Source organism: Neodiprion virginianus, chromosome 7, assembly GCF_021901495.1.
Source record: "Neodiprion virginianus isolate iyNeoVirg1 chromosome 7, iyNeoVirg1.1, whole genome shotgun sequence".
Classification (NCBI taxonomy): domain Eukaryota; kingdom Metazoa; phylum Arthropoda; class Insecta; order Hymenoptera; family Diprionidae; genus Neodiprion; species Neodiprion virginianus.
Genome location: NC_060883.1, coordinates 24,648,526 through 24,670,745, shown reverse-complemented (window position 1 = coordinate 24,670,745; position 22,220 = coordinate 24,648,526). Strand labels below are relative to the sequence as shown.

The 22,220-nt window shown below is 45.4% G+C and overlaps 2 protein-coding genes and 1 long non-coding RNA gene across 12 annotated transcripts in view; 2 read left to right on the top strand and 1 right to left on the bottom strand.

The window, feature by feature from the left end:
* LOC124309222 (uncharacterized) overlaps window positions 1-22,220 on the top strand; it is a 112,255-nt gene that overhangs the window by 70,783 nt on the left and 19,252 nt on the right. For all 6 annotated transcript variants that reach the window (XR_006909199.1, XR_006909200.1, XR_006909202.1 and 3 more), the window contains one exon: window positions 4,252-4,328. Coding sequence is in view for 2 of the 6 variants with exons in the window: in XM_046772644.1 (XP_046628600.1) it covers window positions 4,252-4,328 (77 nt within the window). In the remaining 4 variants the exon portion in view is untranslated. The remainder of the gene's footprint in view (window positions 1-4,251; window positions 4,329-22,220) is intronic.
* Window positions 1-22,220, bottom strand: part of LOC124309213 (protein madd-4) — a 102,511-nt gene that overhangs the window by 70,034 nt on the left and 10,257 nt on the right. The window lies entirely within an intron of this gene.
* Window positions 124-1,005, top strand: LOC124309224 (uncharacterized). The gene is made up of 2 exons (XR_006909203.1): window positions 124-449; window positions 803-1,005. It is a non-coding gene; the product is annotated as an uncharacterized LOC124309224 (long non-coding RNA).

Here is a 22,220-nt window from a genome sequence, read left to right as displayed (position 1 = left end):
ATATCTTATAATTGAATATGTTGAGAATATTCCTTTAAAATTTTAAAACGATCCGAGTCATATTCTAAGAGATATAGCCTTTGAATGTTTCACTATCAGGCTATAACCGAGCGTAACGCAGGTATATGGAGGCAGATATATCGAGGCAGCTGCTTAGCTATTGTTCGTTTATTTTTGTGATGCGAATACTAGGCTTAGGACTTGCCGGATGTAAAAAATTCTGTGGTTTGATGGATATAAGTTCCTCATTCTTGAATGCATCAACGTACAATTTTTATGTTGATAAAATACATGAGTGCGTCATAACTGTTGCCGAATCAATTTTGTTGTCTGCTGCAAATCAAGAAAAAAAATTAACGTGTGATGAAAATAATGTTGAAGATACGACAGATGTTACCGTGTCAGGTGATGGCACGTGGAAAAAACATGGGTTTGCATCATTATACGGTGTAAGTACGATTATTTACATGTTTTTTGGTTGTAAATCTTCAATCGCGTTTTTCTCGAAACTACATTTTTGAAATCGGTAGTCACGATTTCTCGAAAACTTATGAACCGATCTCTTTCAAATTTTGCACACTTCTTCAAAATAACATTATCTCGTACTTGAACGAAGGAATTTTTTTTTTTTCTATTCCAAGTAATTTTTCAAGGCCATGAAGGGTGCAAATTTTACTCAAAATAAGGGTTTTTTGTTTTCAACGCCGCCAAAAATGTAATTTTTGTTTTTTTTTTTTTTCCTTCGTCCAAGTACGAGTTTTAAACATCTACTAACAGAAAATTTTTGGTTTTTGCATTTCAGATGAATCTGTCATGAGTTATCCTGACTACGCCGAGAGAACTTTTTTTTGAGGGGTCACAGCAGACGACGTGTCCACGCCTTAATTTTCAATATTTTTCAATGAAAATTTCACAAACTACTTATAAAATATGTATCTTTTATGTGTTAAATTGATGGAATGAAATATTCTGTTGATTAAGTAAAAAAAAATTCATAAAAATGTACCTATTTTGAGCTTTTGAAACCCACCTAACCCCTTAAGCGACAAGTAAGTAGGTAGATACCTACATACTGTAAAAAGAATAAGTCCGAGTAGGTATACGTCAGACGGTTGAACGGAAAGGAAACGGAACGGCGAGGGTGTTTGATAATTTTGTTTGAAACTGGCATAAATTTTACCGCCTCCTCTCGCGTCGCGCCTCTTCAGTCTACGGTGTAAACGCACACCGTCGTCTTGGCAGCGGCAGGGAGGGAGAGGGGGAGGAGGAGGGATGCCGGTTTTCAGTTGATAAGAACTTTTCAAATTACTCAAATTTAACGCTAATATAAATGCCAAGACTTTATGTATCCGGCCAGTGTTGGACGTAATGTCGCAGCCGTATGTCCGTTCGGTGGTTAATTTCGGAAATTGTCAAGGTCCGTTTACGCTCACCTAGACGTAGGTACACCCACCCATGTACCTACACCCAGGTCTGCGTGGTTGACGGACGGTTGTCGCCTCTCCCTTCGGGCGGATCGACTGCGGTGTAATCGTGACGTCACAAAATAGGTACGCCTCGCGGAGCAGGCGGAGAAGTTATCCAGTTTGCGAAACGTGATGTCGTATAGAGGCAGAGAGAGAGTGAGGGAGAGTGGAGCAATAATAAATTTCAGTTTGTTCCAATAACGCGTTTCACGCACAGTGTCCTACCGCGTACCGTACTACAGACACCTGCGTGTATGCGAAACGTCCGTGGCGCGGTTAGGAACCGGTTAGAACCGTTCCTTGTCAAAAACGGTGACGTGCATCCGGCATGATCCGAAGATCCTGACTAGACAGAGTCAGGTCTTCGTGAAATTAATATTCATTAATACAGGAAATTGCAAAGGCTTCCTACACACGTTGAATTTAGGTTTATCAGGCGGAGAAGGAGGAACGAAAGGATGGTCATGCGGTCATTTATTATTTGCCAAATCCGTTGCGGCCGGCTTTCTAATCTCCATACCTTTTTCGGAAAATAGAAAGGGAGCAAAAATTGAAAGAAAATAAAAACACATGGTGGAACAGAAAAATGACAAAATTAAAGCTCCTCGGTTAAAACTTAATTAATTGAACAATTAGTCAACTCGCTATCCGCCGCCTCCGTGCGGCATATTATACGTTTGCTGTGTATGGGTATATTTATGCATATTTTTACTGCTGCTTAGAAATCCCTATGGTTATGAGGAAAAAAAAAATCTTGAACCCATTTTACACCGCGTGTAAAATCCTCAGCAACGCGGCAGTCTAGATGAACACTTGATTCTCATCGAAGAGTTCTTGCATATTAATTGAGAATGCCGCATGTCGATAATAAGGGAGATTCATCGAGACCCACTCGAATCTACATGTGTACCTTTTTCGTAATTGAAATCTGCCTTACGCCGTCAGATTTTTGTCGTTTTTTTTTTTTTCTAATTTTGTTCTTCTTCATCGACCGGAGATTTGCACAAGCAGCTGCTGCGTTCTTGTTCCTTGACTACGCGTATCATCGGCAATTTGTAGCGTTGGGCATCGACTATAACTCAACGGTCTCGATACGAAACCCGAGCACAAGCAATAAGCTCTGATCCTGTAGCCTACAGGGTACAGAAAGGCTCGACAAAAAGGTGATGTCACTCTGTGTAGTTCAACATGTTGGGGACGATAAATCATTGCGAATCACCCTGCCTGCCGCTGGTCGGCGTATGGGGAAAGGGATAGAGGCCAAGGTGACACCCACCTTTGTCTATACTTCGATACATCCGAAGTATATACGCGTTGTGAGTAAACGAAACGTGCCGATCAATTCAAAGTTACGATATTACCACCCACTGCCAACTTTTCCATCAGTATTTTTCCCCGTGGGGTTATAAGACCACGAACCCTGGACTAATTTTGCCCAACACACTTATCGCCTATGACGTCTGAGCTTTATACAGCGTCCTGGCCGCCCTGCGAGACGTTCTCAGCCCTCGAACAATTTGCGGTGAAAAGCTAATACCGTCAGGATCGCATCGATATTGTATAATCCGTACATACCTCCAGCCACCCGAAAGCTATTACAGTAATTTGCTCTCCTATCAGAATATCCATCAAGTAGGTAAGAGATTGCGATACCTGTATAGGTATAACACGTATTGCTATCCGGAACATCCTCGGTACGTAATGAGCATCATCCTCAACCCTGCGAGTAGCATCGCACGTGCACCCAAAGATATTGCCGATCAGTCTCCGCGACGGAATTTCGAACACTTGAAAACGGAAAAACGACGACTGTTTCTTCGTTATCTCTCTCGTACTTATTTTCCTCGAATTGAGGAAACGAAGAGGATTAAAAGGACGAGGTTCGTCACGTTACTTTAACGATGCATGTTTAGGAAAAAGCGTTACTTCGCACCCTCACAGCAATGTCCGAAATTTAGTAAACCGTGACAAACGAAACGTACTCTTATTTCTAAAAGTCAACATCTTCGAAGTCTGTCTAAAATTGCTAAATAATAATGTTTTTCCCTGATGTTTCGTTACTAACTTCAGTCTCACAAAGGGTTGGTAACTAGAAGGACTCTCGTCTCTTGTTCGCGAGGAAAGAGTTACGAGAATCTGCGAATTAAGATTGCCAAGCTTCTCGGAGATTCGCGGTTTTAACGTTGCCTTCAAATTTCTTCCCCGCAGTTGCCGCGTCGAGGCTTTTAATTTGCAGAGCGAAAAGTTACGGGCTTGTAACTACAAGAGGATAGCCTCTGGCGTAACTTTTCCTCTCCTATACACGTACCTACGTTTCTTTTGTCCCTGCCGTGCCGTAGTGTCCTTAATATCCACACTTACTTAGGCAGTCTTGGGGAAAATCGACTCTAGACAAGAGGCGGAAGGGAAGCCTTTCTAGCCCCGTGAAAAATTAAATCAAATTTTCAGCTTATGTTTAGTACATATTCCCCAAGCTGGCTGTCCGCGTAGGAAAGGGAGACCGAGATGGCCTCGCTGTAGGCCGGGAAGGAATGGTCGGGGGCCCGGGCCCGGCAAAACACCCCGGGGACCCATGCGGCTAAATTCTCTTCTCTCCGAATGGAGGTCGCGGATAAAGAAAGTCAAAAACTGCCGCCTACACGACCCTATACCGACACCTTTAACTGTCGACGACGTGTCCTTCATTTCCTTCTCCGAATCTCGTCTATAAAAAATTTCCCAATTCTTGCATGCCCGTTCGAGGGGACCAAGTTTTAGTTTTATGCCGGTTTCTTCAATTTTCCAGCCTCTGCCCACCGACTTGAGAGAGGATGAGGATACTATGGAACGACGAAACAAGTTTTGGTACTATTTTCGCCAAAGGTAAGAAATATCACACAATCATTTATTCCCAGACTCGTTTATTCCCACGTGCTGTACATTCTGGTTTTAACGCGACTGACGACGATGCTCGATGCAACACATTACAATATTTACATTTCGTTCATCCTTCAATGCTATTTACACTACGTACACTGCGTAAGTGAGTATTATTAATGAAAACGGAAAATAAAATTTGCCCGTACCTAGAACAAATTTGGCTGCTTCACTCAGCGTCACGGCGATGAAATATTCCTTCATAAGTTCTTCCTTACTTTTTCACGTTCCTTAAATAATCCGGTGACGCCTGTGAATTGCAGGAAAATCCGGGGGACATATGTCAGGGGAAACAGGTGGCTCACAATCAGTTGACGTGAAAAGCTTTTTATACACCCACCTCGTACGTACACCCATTTTTCTCGTCTGAAGACTAATCGTAGAGCCTGTAAGGAGCGAATTATTACTATTACCGATTCCTAATTCAACGGAGATCGCGATTTGTCAAGAACGAATCACCCGTTTATGTCGTCTATTGAAATGGGAATAAGCCGCGTAGAGATTAAAAGTGACGATGATGATGTTATAATAATAATAATAATAATAATAATAATAATAATAATAATAATAATAATAATAATAATAATCGTGAAACTAGGTAGAATTCGTAAATATATGTATACGTCTTCATCAGGCGCGTTAGGCGTTACATGCAGCCATACTTTATTAACGCGATTACGATGCGAGAGGTGTTTAAAAATTCAACTAAATTTCTTCTTTCACTATTATTTATTCATTTGACTGTTTTCCCTCCACGTTACCCAACCACAGCTGCCGCGTTCGTCTTGCGTTGCGCAACTTGCAGCAGGAAGACTCGGTCCTCGTCGTTTAAAATTATCCGTTTCTAATACCGCCCGCTTCTTCTACAGCTGTATAAGGTGTTACATACGTAATTGCGCGCTCGGCCGTCCTTCCCCCGGGTTACTCTCCCTGCACGGCTAATTAGTATACAATTTCAAATTAATTACGCTACCTTACCCGCTAAATGGTACTCGGTTATAATTTCGTGACTCCGGAGTTCAAACGCGAACGACTATGATAATAGCCTCTCTGTCTCGGATACGATGGAAATGGTCACGGTGGAACATCTCGGCTCCGCTCAACTTTAGCTGCATAATGGCTTCCCACCTTCGATATCTTTTCTCTTTATTTAACATCAGCTCTCACGCTGAACACTCATCGATACTTGGCCGTGCCTCGGAGGGCGGGATCGAAATACCGAATTTGAAAAGTGCGAAAATGAGAAAATTTTCAAATCTGAAACATCGAAATTCCGAACGATCGAAGATTTTGAGTTCTGTGAATTTCTAGCTCGGTAAAATTTCACCACTTTGATCTTTCTTCGTTTTGGATTTTCGATATTTTTACGTTCGGAATCCTGGTCATTCCGATTGTCGGTTCATCGCATTTTTTACACCCACTAGTCGGGTAAGCTTCGCTGTGCGAGTATACTGTAACTTTCGGACTTTTACTCTGTCAAAACTTGATTTTTCGTAGTTTGCTCTATCGGCACTTTACTTGTCGTAACTTGAATCTCGGAACTTTGCGCCATCGTGTTCCCGACCATTCGAAACTTTGTTGTTTCTTCAAACTTTGATTTCTTTACCTCAAGTTTCGCCACCAAATAATTCGGAATTCGGCGCTTTCGTAACTTTTCAAATTCGGAACTTCCACCCCCCCGCCCCAGCCGCGGGATGCCCGTTTCTGCAAAAGGCACCACGCACGCTGCACAGAACGAGGACCCGCGCAGACACACGTATCAATGATGATGGAAAGGTAAGAAAAGCTTTCGCGATCACGTGAGCTCGTGTGCTACGTGTCGCTCGGTGGTACGAAGTCACGATCTGAAATCAATATGGCGTCCTTCCATCGCGTACAGGGTCGCGCCCGGCGGAGATGGCACCTTGCTCGGCCTCCGTCTACCTATCTATCTATCTATCTATCTATCTATCCATCTATCTATCCACCTACCAGCCCCGCCGTCCGCGTCAAATCTGTCACGACACGTCAATCATCTCGCCAACTATCCCGTCGTCGGTATTGCATCCGTATCTCGGTGCTGGTGTCAGTCGTAAAAAGACGAAAAAATCTCTTCCCCGACTTTTGTATATTTTAATTTTTTCAACCCCCGGTTCTGCGCCTTGAAAATTTTTTTTGTTATTTCAACCACTCCAGAGTTTCTTTTTATGGAAATAACGTTAAATACAGGTTGAGAATTTCGAGGAAAAAGAAGCGAGGGAAAATAAGAAAATAAGAAGAAAAAAAAAAAAACACACCGAGTGGGAGAGAATGAGGAAAAATAATAATAAAACTCGCCCTTTCACTCCTCGTAAAATAACGCCGGCTTCGGAGTGAAGGGGGGGGGGGGGGGGGGAGGAACCCGCGCCGAGATGATTCCTTTAATTCAACTCCCGAATCAATATCGTAGAGGTTGTAGCCGCGAAGAGGTTCTTCCCAGCACCCTGGCGCCACATGGTCCATCTGTTCGTCTGGCTGCCTCCCTGCAGACTCCTTGACTGCCCCGCCTGCGCCAGCGGCCGGGAACTTTTCACGTCTTGCGATTTTTCGCGGGATGCGCGACCGCCTTTCGCATCCGTGCGCGGCCACGCTCGGGTCCTCTACATGTTACAGATATCGGCTCGGAAATCAGCCAAGCCTGTGAGAATTATACTCCGGGACGAAGACCACCAGGGTGACGGCGGAACGTGAAGACCGGAAACAGTCAGGGAATTTAGTCTATCGGGGAAAAGTCAGAGAATTATGATGGACAAACTTAAGCCATGCTTTGTAAACTCAGTTAAAGTAACTTTGGGAAATGATATCGTTCAATTTTTAATTATTTGTGTGAAAAAAAGCAGTACTGCGTGTTTTTTAGATCGATATTCATGCATTCCAGGTGCCCAACTTGTGGAGTTTTTAGTCAGAAAAGCTGACCAACATCACCTCTGAGAATTCGAAATTTTTTGTACGGAACGAGTCAGGGAATTTTATTTGAGCAAAATTGGCGCAGACACGCGCTGGTCCTGTCGGGTATTTTATTCCGACACGTCTAACCGTGGACAAATACCGTGCGTTAAAGATCACGCAGGGGAGGCGAGGAATTCGTGGATATAAAACCCTGAAGACGAGTATGTAAGATATGTATATATATAAAATACGAAAGATTATTATTCACGATCGAGATCCCTCCAAAAATGACGCTTCGGTCCAACGAGTCCCGTCCCATGCTTGAGGGGATCCAGGGTGAGGCGGGTATACGTGCTGAATTTTAATTCGATTCGATGCCTTCTCCTCCCTCTCCCTTCTTCTCCTCTTCTTCCGTTTTTCTTTCTTCTCCTCCTAAGCATGCAGCCCTTGCTCCTGCAGGCTATGTACCTACTTTTGCGCAAATCGTTCTGTTATCTTTGCCCGCGGGATCGTTTTGACAGGGAACCCGTTTGGGAATACCTCGAACACACCGCCTAATTCTCACACGGGTCCGTTCTACAAATATCACCAGGAGCTCGAGTCGCCGCTGAGAACGCTTTCTCCGAAATTAACACTTCACCTACACACACACACGTTATACAGCTTTTGCGTACTCGTATGTTCGCGATACGTGCTAAACTTTTTACTCCTTGACACACGGTATATGTATACTACATTCGTTCAAGCGCGTCTTCGCATCGTATTTCGTCATGTGCAAACACCCCGAAATATATATTTGAGGAATAGAGTTCGGAAAGATTTTCAAATTGCCAATAAAAATTTGTTGACTTTTCGCGAGATCCTGCCCTGATAACGTATCACATACCCATCATTTCTACAGAAACGTCGAGATGTTAGATGAATAAAGAAAGCCGCCTCCGACTTTGCCCCGGTTCCGTTTCGGGGTGCTCTTTCCGCTCCGATATCGGCATCAGCAGCCAAGAAGTTAATATTTTAGGAGCACGCCGTACGGTTGTCAACCCTGGCGAGATTCACCGCGGGTATCGTTCTCCCGGGGTAGGAGAACGGCCGGCATCGAAGCAAGCACACCATCAAAACCAAGAGTACACCATCTGTCTTCCTGCTCCCTCCCCTTCCACCTCTCTTTCTACGTCTAACGTTAAACCTCCGGGCCCCGAGCTCATTTGAATAAGACGGCAGTTAGTCCTGTTTATATAGTGTACAGCTTTTGACAAACGATTACAAATTGTCCTCACGCCGATCCAAGGGCTTTGTCACTGTATAAGGGCATCTTCGCCTCCTCCTCCCCCCCCCCCCCCCCCTCTCGTCTCGTCTTCTTTTTTCTTTACTAATTTTTGCTTTTTCATCGGCTCGCAACCAAGAAATTATAACCGTAAGAATTAATTACGCATTCGCATACGAGTATTACAGGTGTACAGTCGCCACGTGTAGATGAAACAAAATTCATCCTACAGGTACGACATCGTCGTTGTCGTTAGTAGAGGCTTAGCGAGACGTATTCAAGAGATGATTTGTCCAATTAGAAAAATTTCGTGTATGAATTCTCTCTCTATCCGTCTCTCTCTCTCTCTCTCTCTCTTCCTCTTATCAACAAAGCGCTCCCTCGATCGTTATTCCAGATCTCAACTAACAATAAGCCATTATTCGCCGACGAGAGTCGCTTCCCTGAAGAACTGTTCCTTCCCGAAAATAAGTGGAGCCATCGGAATTCCGACGGAACCGAAAAGTGAGGAGAGATCTTAGGAAAATAATGTCAGGCGAATTTCAACCTATGGAATATATCGGCCCAGGGTCGAGTCCTGACCTAGTTTATCTTCCAAAAAAACTTGGAAGAATTTTCGCACACGCGTCACAAGGATCTCCCCAACCGTACGCACCGTCTGATTATCATACAACGTCTTCTCTTCTCTGCCAACTAATTTCCATTCCACTCTCTTCCGAAAAATAATCTTCACTCTCGGGTTCCCTTTTACTCAATCTCCCATTCACAGCAGTCGTATAAGCTCTTGGTAATGATGACCGTTCCCGATGCTATCGGAAGAGATAATCTCGGACGTTAGGTGACGGTGAAAAGGCTAATCGGGATAAAAATTGATTGAGCAAGGGCGTTCGGCAGGTAAGTATACGTGTAAAAGATGAACGGAGTCGAGAGGATGAGACGAGTCCGCATCGCTGCACCGGCAGAGCAGCCATTTAATTCATTCGTGCGGTGCAGCCTCGGCTGCAAGACGCGACACATGGGTATCGACCTCCGATGCGCGGAGCGGAGGGACGCCGGGCGTCGTTGAGAGGCAGCCGTCCCGGCGCCTGAAAGAGCGTCGGTACGCCCGCGGCCAGGCGGCGAGCCTCGGTTGCAGGGTGGGAGGGGGGATGAACGCTTACATCATATTCTGATCTACAGGGACACCCTGGGGAATATATGAAGATGCCGCGGCCGCGGTTGCGTCTCCGTCGCGGCGGCGACACCGACGCCTGTACTCGAGATCGCGCCTCGAAGATCTCTTATCTCTGAGGATGAAAAAGGAAGGATGCAGACGCGAAAGAACTTCTCGATGTCTCGCGACCGTCTGCCCGCGGGTTAACCCGTTCGCTCGCGAAATTCGGTTTTTTTTTTTTCTTCTTGGTTTTAATGCCACGGAAATGCGATTGCACGTTTCCTATTATACGTATTCTTCGACGCTTAATGCGAATCTGACGTGAAAAATTTATGGAAACTAAAAATAATACCTAAAATCGGGTGAAATCGGGGTCAGTTGACAAGATTGTTTTGGGTAGTTTTCTTGAATGAGATTTTGTACGAATATTCATTTTTAGACGGTACGATATTAGACCGAGAATAGACGCGAACCCCAATACTATCTGTATGCATCCCTGAGGAGGGTGAAAACTACCCCTATGTGTTGAATTTTGTAAGTCTAATGGCTATTCTGAGATCTCTGTTTGCCACCGAACGAATGCCAAGCGTTTTTAGTATACGTTTATTATAAAATTTCTCCGCTAACGCGTTACATTCGAAGAAATACCTTTTCTTCCGTACGTTTATTTATGACAATTGTAAACAACTACGGATTCACACAAAATTGTAATCATTCCGAAGGACAAATATTTTTTTTACCCATGAATGCTAAAAACAAATTCAGAATTTTGCATGGAGTATAAAAAACATTATAAAAAGAAAAGAAGAAAAGGCTGCCACTATAGCGATTTCTGTGACCGAAACGTATGCGCTGTATTTTCACTCGAGTTATTTTCTCCTCGTTTATACACACGGAAAAACATTATCTTTTTCGGATCATCAAAGACTTTGAAAAACGGTTTTCCAACGCCGATTTTCGCTGTTTCGAACTCACCATCGAATTCAACGACTCTGAACTGTACAAACAATTACCCCAGGCGAAACAACTCAGGTTTGCTAGAGGTAAAGGGATAAATGCAGTGTAACAATTCTGCCCCCGGGTTAGTAATATATACGGAGTTTATGCTATACATAATGTAATACAAGCGGGAAAGTTGTTCCTCTCATTTCCACAAGCAACGACATCATTGCGGCCCGGCACCCCTGTAAGGTTGGAAATTAATAATTATTCACCGAAAGTTGTATAATTAGATCGCGTGATAATTGTGTAAGTTGTACCCACCGCGGTCCGTCTACTAGGTTCACGTCCAAATTATTCATTCAGTCTCGCATTTTAAAAAGGCGGGGAAAAAAATTGCTCGGAATTTTTCTTTAAATATTCAATTAATCAAGAAAGTTGGACCAAAATTTGAAGAATGGTAAATTAAAAAGAAGGAAGAAGAAAATTATGAAAGAAATTGTCTTGCTCCGAGAGGGTAACGCCGTCATTCCGAGGACTGTAAAGTATGATACGCGGTTTCAAGGCAGGGATAGACCATTGTTTGTAAGTTACACGTAAGTAATAACAGTTGTCGGCTGACGCCGAGCGTGAAACTCGATTGTTGTAAAGCCTTTATGACGGCGATAAAACGGCGCACTTTCGTGCCACGGCACTCTGGGAGTATAAGGTGGTGGCGAGGAGGCGCTAACTTTGTAACGAAATAAGCATCGAAAAAATCGAGTTTAAACTTCTCGTCCCCCTACCCTTTTCCAACCCCACCTCGCCGCCATCGTTTAATGCGAAGACAGTCTTGCCGCAGGCGGTATTTTCGAATCGTTGTTTCGAGGCTGGGGCCGAGCGGTGATCGAGAGATCTGGAAGCGGGAATTGTGGAATTAGAGATCGAATATTGGGTGGAAAACACACGAGGGCATCGTACGAGGGCTTGTTACGGATTTCATTTAAATATAAAACCGATTCGAAGTTTCACTATTATTCTCGGTTGCGTTATAAATTCTTTGGGAGAACATCGGACCACACAATAGGAAATTTGTATTCCTGGTGTAGAGGATTCGGTCAGACAACCGCCGCGGTCTGGTATGTGATTTTTTTTTTTTGTTCTCCTTACACCGTTTCGTTGGTTTTTAAATCGTCGTCAAGTAGAAATGTTTGGAACCGTTTCAAATCGAATCTACGACGGTATAAAAATTTCATTGGCACGCCTTCCCGGTCATTGTTAGCGCTCCAACTACCTCCAAGTACCTACCTACGTATCGCCACTTCTCTTCACTTCTCTTATATACGAGTGTACGTCTATCTCGCTGCATTTGACATCGTCAAAGCCAAAACTTGCACGAGATTGAAGTCAGTAACGTTAATGCAACGAAATATTGAAACTAAAACCATCGTTTTGAAAGCTTAGAACGACTTTGAAGGAGTTTAATTTCCAAAATCGGAATACACTTTGCTCGTGAAAAATAAGTCACTCAATCCAATAATAATTTTTCCTGGAAATGAATCGTTAAGAACTTAACTCTGTCAAACTTGTAACCACCGAAGCTCTCCTCTCATACAATGTACTTGCATTCCGTCTGAGTACTTTTTATCGGAATTCCTCTGGAGTTTCCAATCTTCGTACGAAAGATATCGTCACGGTTGTCTGCATTCTGCAAATGGCATAACAGTTAGTTAGTATTCGCGCCGCGGGTTTCGCGCGGACTTTGCAACTAACTGCAACAACCTCCACCGTGCCCCTGACCGAAGTGGCAGGTATTCAAGAGCCCTGCACCTCCGTACGCGAATGGGATTGCCGGGAGTTTCAAGTTTCACGTAAAGGAGAACCGCGCCGCAAGTTTACTTCTTCCGCTCTTCTTCCTTCCTCTCCCTCGGTCCATCTCCAGGGACCCATTCCGTCGATCTGGACGAGCACGACTTACGGGCAGGTAACCAAGCCAGAGGGCAGAGGAGGTACGATGTGGGGAAAAAAAATTCGCACCTGCAGGATTCCTTAATCACGACTCGGTGCGATCTCTCTCCCTCTCCCTCCGTTTCATTCTTTTCCGCACTAACGAATGTTAAATTCAAATCAAATCTCGTGAATTCGAAATCTTCTCTATTCTCATCGTAAAAATGAGAAGGCGGATGAATTGATTATGGTAAAAATTTTACCATCGCGTACGGGGCTGAGCAAATAACTAAGTCATCGATATTTTGAATCACAATTGTACTCGAATTAGTCGCCAACGGCTGTGCAGCGTGCTTAATTTACGGGGCGTAATCCTCTCAGATACGCAGCCGCGATCGAAAAGGCGCCCGCTGCTAATCCGGAAGTTGGAATTCTCCGATTTTCTCTGTTAATTGGTCGAGATTCTGTTCGCTGTTTGGTTATTCCAGGCGCATTCGGCAACGCGAGCTACTGTAGGAAGTCCTGGTTAATCGTAACCCCGTTGAGCTCCGCGGGGACAATTTCTTGAGAACTTGGTCCCTCCCACTCTCTACCCATCTCCCTCTCACTCTCCCTCGGGACATCCTTCCTATGCGCTAGTCGCAAGTTGCGGTCTTTCGGCAAGCGGAACTTTTATTTTATCATGTATGGTCTAACGCGTGGGATAGAAGGAATTCACACCGAAAGGTAGCTGAACCTCGACTAAATGCTGCGAGAGTTTCGTTTGGGTAAAAATTCTTCAACTCTCATTTTCACGCACCTGCGTCGGATGGCATGAAAAAAAAGAAAGACCCGCGCTCTTATTTCCCCGGGGTGTGAAAAATTCGTAAAATCTTAATTCGACGATTAAATTTGAAAAAAAAAGACACATATACACTCGCGCGCGCGCACGCGCACAAATTAACGTATGAGGGAAATAATGGCATTTGAAAAATACAAGTGGAAAAGTTTGTTCATAATTACAGATTCGAAACTCAAAAATTTTGTGGAGTGCGGCTGTGAGTACCGAATAAATGATTCCCCTGTGCATCGCAGGTGCCTCGAAAAATAAATTTAACCAAGGTCGACCTGCTGGTTTAATTAGAGAACTTGAGTCACGCGTATCGAGCAACTTGTTGATCAAAGTCGGGGTGGCCGAGCGAAGCGGAAACGTGTTGTAGCGGTATTCACCGACACACGCAGGGCCGTGACTCAAGTGTCGAGTCGCTGACTGGTGGGTATTTTTATAGAGAGAAATAGAGTAGAGGAGGAGAGCTCTCTTTGGCCCGCGGTCACGTAGCAAACCCCGATGAAAAATCTCAGGGCTCGGGGTCTCTGGGGGCGGAATGCTCGCCGAGGCGTGAAAACTCGGGCAGTATGTAGGCCAGTATGGTCGTCGGGCATTTCATTTGAGGAAAACTAGCAACCGTTTCCTGATTGATGCGCAAACATGGGGGGGCTCGGCAAAGGAGCTCGCTCTACATTTGCCGCGTAAGGATGTCCCGCGCGTTTTACATTCCGGGAGGATATTTTCTTAATGGCGGTAGAATGCATATCGCCTGCTTTTCCGGCACAACAATGACTCGGGTCCTGGGATTAAGCGTTCGTATTGTGCTCCTTGTCGTCGAAATACTCCTCTCCTGATTTGATGGGACTTTCGTACCTTTACATTGTGCCGGGAAAAAATTTTCTTTCGGCTTTTCACTACCGGTATGTCTGGCGTTTTATATACACCACGTGAATTCTCCGCTGTACAATACCCTTCGACTTTATATACCAATAAGATGCTGGAATATTACCTCGCCGCATGTCCCGAGTCTACGCGGACGCGGTCTGTACATAATGCATATGTATACATAAGAAATACGACGGGTCATGTGGATAAAAAATATTTTAAGTATAGGTCGAGGAAAATGAGCCTCGTGGAAAGCCGATAAAAGTTGAGAGTCTCCATGCAAACCGACTCTATTCCTGCACCGTTATACGTATATTGATTGGAGTTAATGCGCTTCTTATATACGCAATGCGGAAACGTAAAGTGACCGATAAATATCCTCCACCTACCCTCGACGCGTTCCAGCCACCAAAAAAAAAAAAATATCCCACATCACTTTCTTCCGTTTCTCTCTACCTCTCATAATATTATTCAATTTCTCAGAGCCTCAATTCTCCATCGTTTCCTACATCTAATGTCAAAATTTCTGTATAGTGACTTGTACCTTAATAAAGGAACGCCCAAGTCGAGCTGGACGTAGGACCGGAAGTAGAATAGAAAATTAAAATTAACTGTTTGTAACAATTTATCCCGGAGCGATAGGACGCGAACGAATTCTGTGTTGGGCCCCTGTCCGGGATATTTTTCGTTTGTCTTCTGCCTTTCCTCTTGGGGACGCGTAGTTCTCGCCACAACGTTAGAAACAGAGTTAAGAATAAAACGGCAGTGAAAGAACGAGTCGTGAGGCGAGAAAATGTAGGTATGCAGAGAAAACAGAAAACGGTAAACGAGCACCGGGGACTCCTGACTATCCGAATTTCCCGGTATGATATGAAATTTGGTAGCTTTCGTAGGAAAAAAAAGAAGCACCCAGCGTCTTTTTTTTTTAATTTTATTTCGGAGAGCTTTCAAAGTGCGCGGAGCATTATCCCAAATTTAATTCCAGGTTTACGGAAAGCGCGATAAACTCAGAGAGGGGAAATAAAATTCCACATCCTCGATCCAGTGTCATAGTAGCTTCAAACATAGGACGAAACATGATTCGTTGACGCGTAACGTTGCACATATCGTATATAACGGAATATCGGATTCCCTCTCTACGTATCACTTTGTAACGCAAGAAGGGAGCGGCTAAGGGGGAGGAGAAGGCACGCGTACGTACCTACGCGCTGGCAAGAAACATTCCACATTATCATTCTTACATTCTTCAGCCTCCTCCTCATTCTCTCAGCGAGCTTTTGTGTCTCTACGAGATTAATACGGCAGATATCCACCAAGCACATATTCGCGACGCTGAGCGTCTCGGAGATTGATGGACCGCGCGGTTGTTCGGTTCATCTCGGTCTACGTACCTAGGTAGCATCGAAAATTAAATAACCTCGCACGAGAACAGCGTGATTCGTAGATGTTTACCTGTAACCGCTTCGATGGGGTGCATACATCGAACGTGAGAAACGTGTAAAACTGTGAGCATGCACGTAGACTCGCCCGAGTAATATAGGTACAGGTACGTACATGTGATATCGATTGCCCTACATAAACCAGCACACGACCTGCACATTACATCCCCATATCTCGGCTAAGCCTGAATATTTCTATTCGCGGTAAACGCTTCGCCCGGCACCATCCTCTACCTTGACAAAGTTCTTCACAGGACGAAGCGGGCCGCAGCTTACGAGCAATGAGCAACCGCGTTCGTCGAGCAGCAGGGGGTGAGGCTTGTTCCTGTTATTTAACGTTGTTCACGGATGGTTGTTGCATCATGTACGTGGGTGCACGGCTGCTACACCGTGGTCGGTCCCGGTACACTTAGCTCGAATCAACGCTGCTTCTACTAACGACATTCGAAACTTCCGCGATAATTAATTGTCATTATCAAGGCCTCGAGCTAGCTTTCAATCTCGGGCTTTCCGTGCCCGGGTACCAATAGCCCTTTAAAGTATCCCTATCCTGCGCTAGGCGGAATGAGAAGGATACCGAATTAGCTCTTACTCTCGCGCGTGTATCAGTAACACAGTCTCAGGCTGGGTGTCAGACGACACCCTGCCGATGTCATTTGTGGCGTGTAAATGGGTTTGCATACGTAATATGGTTACCGTGGTGTACCAATTTCTTCGTTGATTTAGAGGAAAGGAGATACCAGGCTGGATTGCTGGAATTTCGAATCGATCCGATCGAGCATAACTTGGCTAACAACAGTTGTCGTTCGATTTGGTTTAAGATGGTGTCACAGTCGCTTCGTAACGGGCATAAATCACTCGGCCGTTGGCCGGCCAGCCGGCGTGATCTCTCGAGGTGATATAGATCTTGAGAATCAGGTTGAATCTACTCGGGGAATCTCGGCTGAATCTAAGATCGGTATAAATCAGGATCTACTTTCACCACGTCGTAAACACAATCCGAGATTGTAATTTTGAATCTGTATGCAGCCGAGGGAGAGAGGATCCTCCACCCAATCAGGTGGCTATTATTATGGAGATTACGTCATAACCGGTATTAGTTCATTATCACTTCAACTCCCGCCTCGTTGTGTAGGTAGCTGGTCTGGCTGTATCTAACCAGTTCATTTCTCACCCCGTCTGATCTTACCTAACTACCTTAGTCCGACCTACCAGGTATAACAGAGGGACTGCAGGACTACGTGTTTCCGGCCTCCAAAATTAACCGCCCTCCGCAACGTCCCTCTCACTCCGACAGGGTGAAAATTTTTCTTTCGCCCCTGTTGTTGTCTCTTTTCTTTTTCGTTCGCTATTACCAAGTCTGCGTGGAGATTTAAATTTAGAAACGGATCATGCTAGCCGTGAGGCATTGACGCGAGCTGACGAGTTATGGACTGATTCGACAGTTGGGTGCTTGCAAGCTTCGGAATGGAACGACTTCCTATTCCAGTAGCGCGTGCGACAACCCTGTTACGGTAGTGGCCCATCCCGTGAGACTGGCCTTTTTCTCGCTCTTAGCTTTCTCCAGCTCTTTATTCCTTGCGTATGTACATACACATCCTCCTGCACGCCAAAACGCGTTTCCCGACACTCTGACCTTGGCAAAACTTGGCTGGTATCCGAGTGTAGGTGCAGATCAGGTATAAAGCCAGGGAGATAATTCTCAGCCCCGTGCCGGTAGCTGCCCTGGGATCTTACCCGCTTATCCGGGAATTTTAAACCCTTTGGAAAACCGTGCTAACAGATAACGTCATGCGGGGATAAAATCGGCCATTTTACTACCCAGTCGAAACTCAGCTTGGAAAGTCTTCCTTTTCCTCCTCAAATCAAATACTTCGTTACCGATACTCCTGTGCGTGCGCCATTACCACTACCAGTGATCTCACCGTGAAACTTCCGAATCGTCCCCTCGACTTTCCCGAGGATTAAGGTTTCCCCGATACCTAATTGCCCGGGATCCGGTATTGATCCTATCGTCAGGGGTATCCCTCATTATTGAAGTTCTCGTTCGAGCTCTCGAGTAACTCGACACCTTCAACCTCACACAGAGCAAGCGGACACGATCGATGTGATTTTAAATCGGTTTGTAAAAATTTCGAAAGACCATATTTGCAAATTCTGGTGAACGTACCCTTGGCTCGCTACCAGTCCTACTTGTCCGGCAAACTCGAAAGCCGATAGAGAGGAACAAAGAAAGCAGGAGGAATAAAAGAACCCTTGTGGCGAATGCGCGGGTAGTGGCTGTACTCGGACGAGGAGATGGCCGAGCAATCGGGATGCAACGGTGATCCATTCTCGTGTGTACCGGGAATCAGGATAATCCTGCGGCAGCCGCTGCTGCAGGAGCTATCTGAAAGCCAGGCGGGACCTCGACGAGCTGTTTGCAAACAGCTGATTGATGCATTGTGTCAAACGCGAATTGACCTTCTGGCTTTGACCATTGTATCGGCTTTGTCCTCCTTGGTTCCGGTATATCGGTATCGGTTGGATCTATCCCCACATCCGGCGCCGCGGTGGAACGAATCGACAACGAACCCCCGGGTTCGCGGTTGGGAGGAGTGGTGGAAAATTCATATTCAACTCGACGCGAACGGTGGGAAATCGAGGGCGTCGTCCTTAGCGTTCGAATGACTTTTCAAACCACCGGCAAATACCGCGACGGTGATGCGCGTCATGTCGGAGATTGATCGATAATGGAGATTTCGTGTACATGTGCCCACATATGTACCGTACGTGCGCTGCTATGTGAGCATAAACAAAAATTGAGGGTTCCGTACGCGTAGCTTGGGAAAATTCCGTTTTCGTACTGTGTTTTCACAGGTCCGAAATCGTTCGTTTAGAAAATTGCTCCACGGCGGCGTTTGCTGGCCGGGATATTTGAACGGCTACAAGAATATGCTTTTTGCTTTGAAATTACAGCCGGTCCATTTCTACCGGACTCCTCAATGCCCGAAACGCATCACGTTCTTGGTGCACGTACTGCGCTCGGGTTGCCGCAGCTTTGACGCGGCGCTCGCTTTTCAGTCCTCGATAGACACTCGAGTCACTGTGCCATTCACCATTGCAGTAGTCGCTGCAGCAACGAACTCGCGAATGCATATCGACTGCCGCCGCAACTACACCCGTTTCGTTTGACGACGGTAAAATCCTTGTCACTCACTTCAATACTCCGGTTGTAAAAATGGCAACATTTTACAGGACAAAAGCTTCGCCACCGAGGAAAATACCGCTGTCGCGCAGAAGCGCAGATGCGCAGTGTCGATGATCCTAACTACCAATGCATGGTACTTTGATCATCTCCCTTTTTGGCGTTACAAAAACGAAGGAAAAATCGTTTACAAGTTTACACCGTCAATCTCTGACATTCGTGTCCCGTTTTCTGACGGATATTACAGGCCACACGGGAAACGGTTTACAAATATTGGTTCGCAACCTCTGGCCTCTTTTCGTGGTTCTATTATACCTGCGAGGCGATTGGTAACCTCGAGTGCCAAAAGTAGGACTGACATCGATTGCATCGGGACGATGTTCCTCTAGTCTGGTCCTGAGAAAGGGGCCAGTGACTGCATCGTGATTTCCCTCGCGGTGACACAAGCACGCTGGAAACTCTTCTTGACCGGCGAAAGTACGTTTCGGTTACAATCGGGAAAAGTGCAGGGCGAGAAGCTCTTGAGGAATGGCGAAGAAAATAGAGAAAGAATTAACACACACATGCCGGAAATCCATTAGAAGAAGTATGTGATTCGCTTTCAGGATGCTGTGACGACGGTTCGACGACTATTCGCCAACGGCTGGCTGAGTAGAGAGATGGAATAAAAATTCAATTCGCGTTATTCGTCCAAAGAAAAATCCACTGCAGGTATACGCTGACGAGCAAACTCACCCCGGAATCTCAACCCCAGCAGAACTAACTTTGTCTCAAAGGCACGCAGAGGCGGAGAGGCGTTCGCTCGACGCCAGTTTAGCATTTGCGAGAGGCAACCGTTTGCAAAAAATATTATACGAGGTTGAAATTTGATGAATTGAGAGCGGGAGAGAAACGGAGTCCCATATTATGGTTATTTTAACAACAGCGTATTACGGTAATAACGAGTTTCGACGATTGCGAATCCGCGAATTGGTGAATTTTCTTTTTTTAGCCTGAAAGTGTGAAGTGGAAAAAGAAAATAGAAGAAATTTCGCGATTCGGGGGAATTTCGAACAGATAGGATGGCGCTTGTAAAATTTTCCAGCTAAAAAATTTTGCTCACACACGAACTCTAGTCGGGCTTGTTTTCCGCTCCCTTAGGCAGGAAAAATAAGGTTGGGAAATAATTGACCGATCGCGGCGTGTCGAGGACGAGGTGATGCCCGGCCCCCGGCCTCGACCCACGTCAAAGATCTCCGGCTACACGTTTAGCTGGTTAACCTTTAAAACGACGGAGTTTAACCGTGACGATTTTGCCGCGAGCATTCTTCCCTGCACCTCGCGTTCAACTCGGGTCGAGAAATTTCCTCGGTGTGCAATTCGTGCCCGACCCGCGACAGCCACTCAAATACGTTTGACAGTAAATCTTCGACCGGTGACGGTGAATTATTGTCCACCTTACGCGGAGCCTCGACTACCCGCCACCGCTTTGGGGACAAAATATAAACAGCGCTTTGCGGGGCACGTTTCGCCGCATTTATCTAGATGTATCTTCCAGTTCGGTGCGAGCCAGAAATATGGGCGAGGGAGGTAGACTTTGCCCGGGATGCGGGGGGAATTGACATTGCTTCAACCCCCTCGTCACCTACGACGCCCCTTCTTTCTCACGTATTTTCATTTTTCACCAACACAAGAACAACGCCTTTGCCTCAATCAACAATCGACGCGAAGGGTTGCGTATTAGGGGCGGTTCATCCCTCATTTCTTCATCTTCGACCATTCGATCCGGCTCTGTTTGTTCCCTCGCTTCTTTTCTCCGTCCAAATTAAATTTCCCCTGTCGAGAGAACGAGGGACTTGGGTTTAGTAGGAATAAAATCATATCGTATTTAAATACTTAAATAACCGGGCTGCTGCTTGAGCCGCAAATTTCGAAATTGGAAATATTGATATTTAACCGAAACTGATTATTTTTACCAGTCTGTGGTTCCTGCTTTGTATTCAGGTACAATTGAACACGTACGGACCGTGAACTTGGGGTTGGATATCGGCGATGGGATTTGCGTAACTTTTTCCACCCTTGTCAACGACGCTCGCCGATGTAGCGCGAGGGAATTATCAACAAAGGGAGTCCCAGGGCTCGTTCAACGATCCGATTAGCTGAAAACCGTGTGTATTTTCGTCGCTCTTTTCTTCCGTTTCGGTTTATTTTTCACCATTTTTTTTTCATCCCCCGTTTTTTTTTTTTTTTTTTTCTCTCTCTACTTTCAGTCTTTTCGCCCTAGAATAATTCCGCGCTCTCTAAAGCGAGAACGAAATAAATTCCGGGCGTTCGATGCGGAATTATACATTGAGGGCCGAGGCGGCTTGTTTACGTATGCAGCGAAAACGAAGGGGAACGATAATCAATATAGAAATGAGATCGCGGAACGAAACCTGCCGCGTGCGAACCAAACGAGCTGCGGCGCTTGTCGTTGAGCCAAAGCTCCTCCAGGGAGGCATTAATGCCTTTCGTGCCACGAGTGGTCCCTCCACTCCAACACGCGTCACGGACCCAGGTACAACATCATGGGCTTAGGCATACGACGTAGCTTTCCGACGGTCCGTCAGCGCTTGATTGATCCACCTCGACCACGTGACCGCTTGCCTCGCCAATCAGGTCGTCGCCTATGCAGCATGCGGGACTGCGGAGGCGCTCCTCGACTATGAGCACCAATTAATATCTACTCTTTGCCAGCTCACCTCCCCCACTTCACGGTAAACGGAGGTCGAGGACTCGTCGAGCGACTGACGAAATACTAATTTGACAAACTGCAAGATCTGCAAACCTGTCCCCCTAACTTGACACCCCGAACCTTTTGTCCAAAGTTTCTTGCGCGACGGTTTCTGACGGCAGCTTTGTTATCTCCCACTGTCTTCCTTGGCCCTTTTATAAACCTGGTTTTCACAAGTATTGCTCTCTTACAAGGCTAACGGAATTCATCGATTTTGACTTGTGGGATAAAACACGATGAATATGTAGTTCGGCGCTTTTTAAACTAGTTTTAGTTTCTCGTCACCGATGTGATAACACAGGTCGACGAAACATTCTTTTTTTTCGGTTTATATTTGAATGAAGAAATTTTGATTCCATACATCGAATAACGACCAAAATCTTCACTTATTACTTATAAAGTTTGCACTTATCTTTTTTACGTCTATAAATAAGTCTTGGAGTTTTTGGTTGATAATATGAGCAGCAGGTAGCAGCACGTTGAAACAAAAAGCAAACCTTATCTAATAAAACTACTTTTTCTTTTATTAGTTACGTGAAAGAAACCAAAATTTGACACCTATAATCCAGACTCAAAAT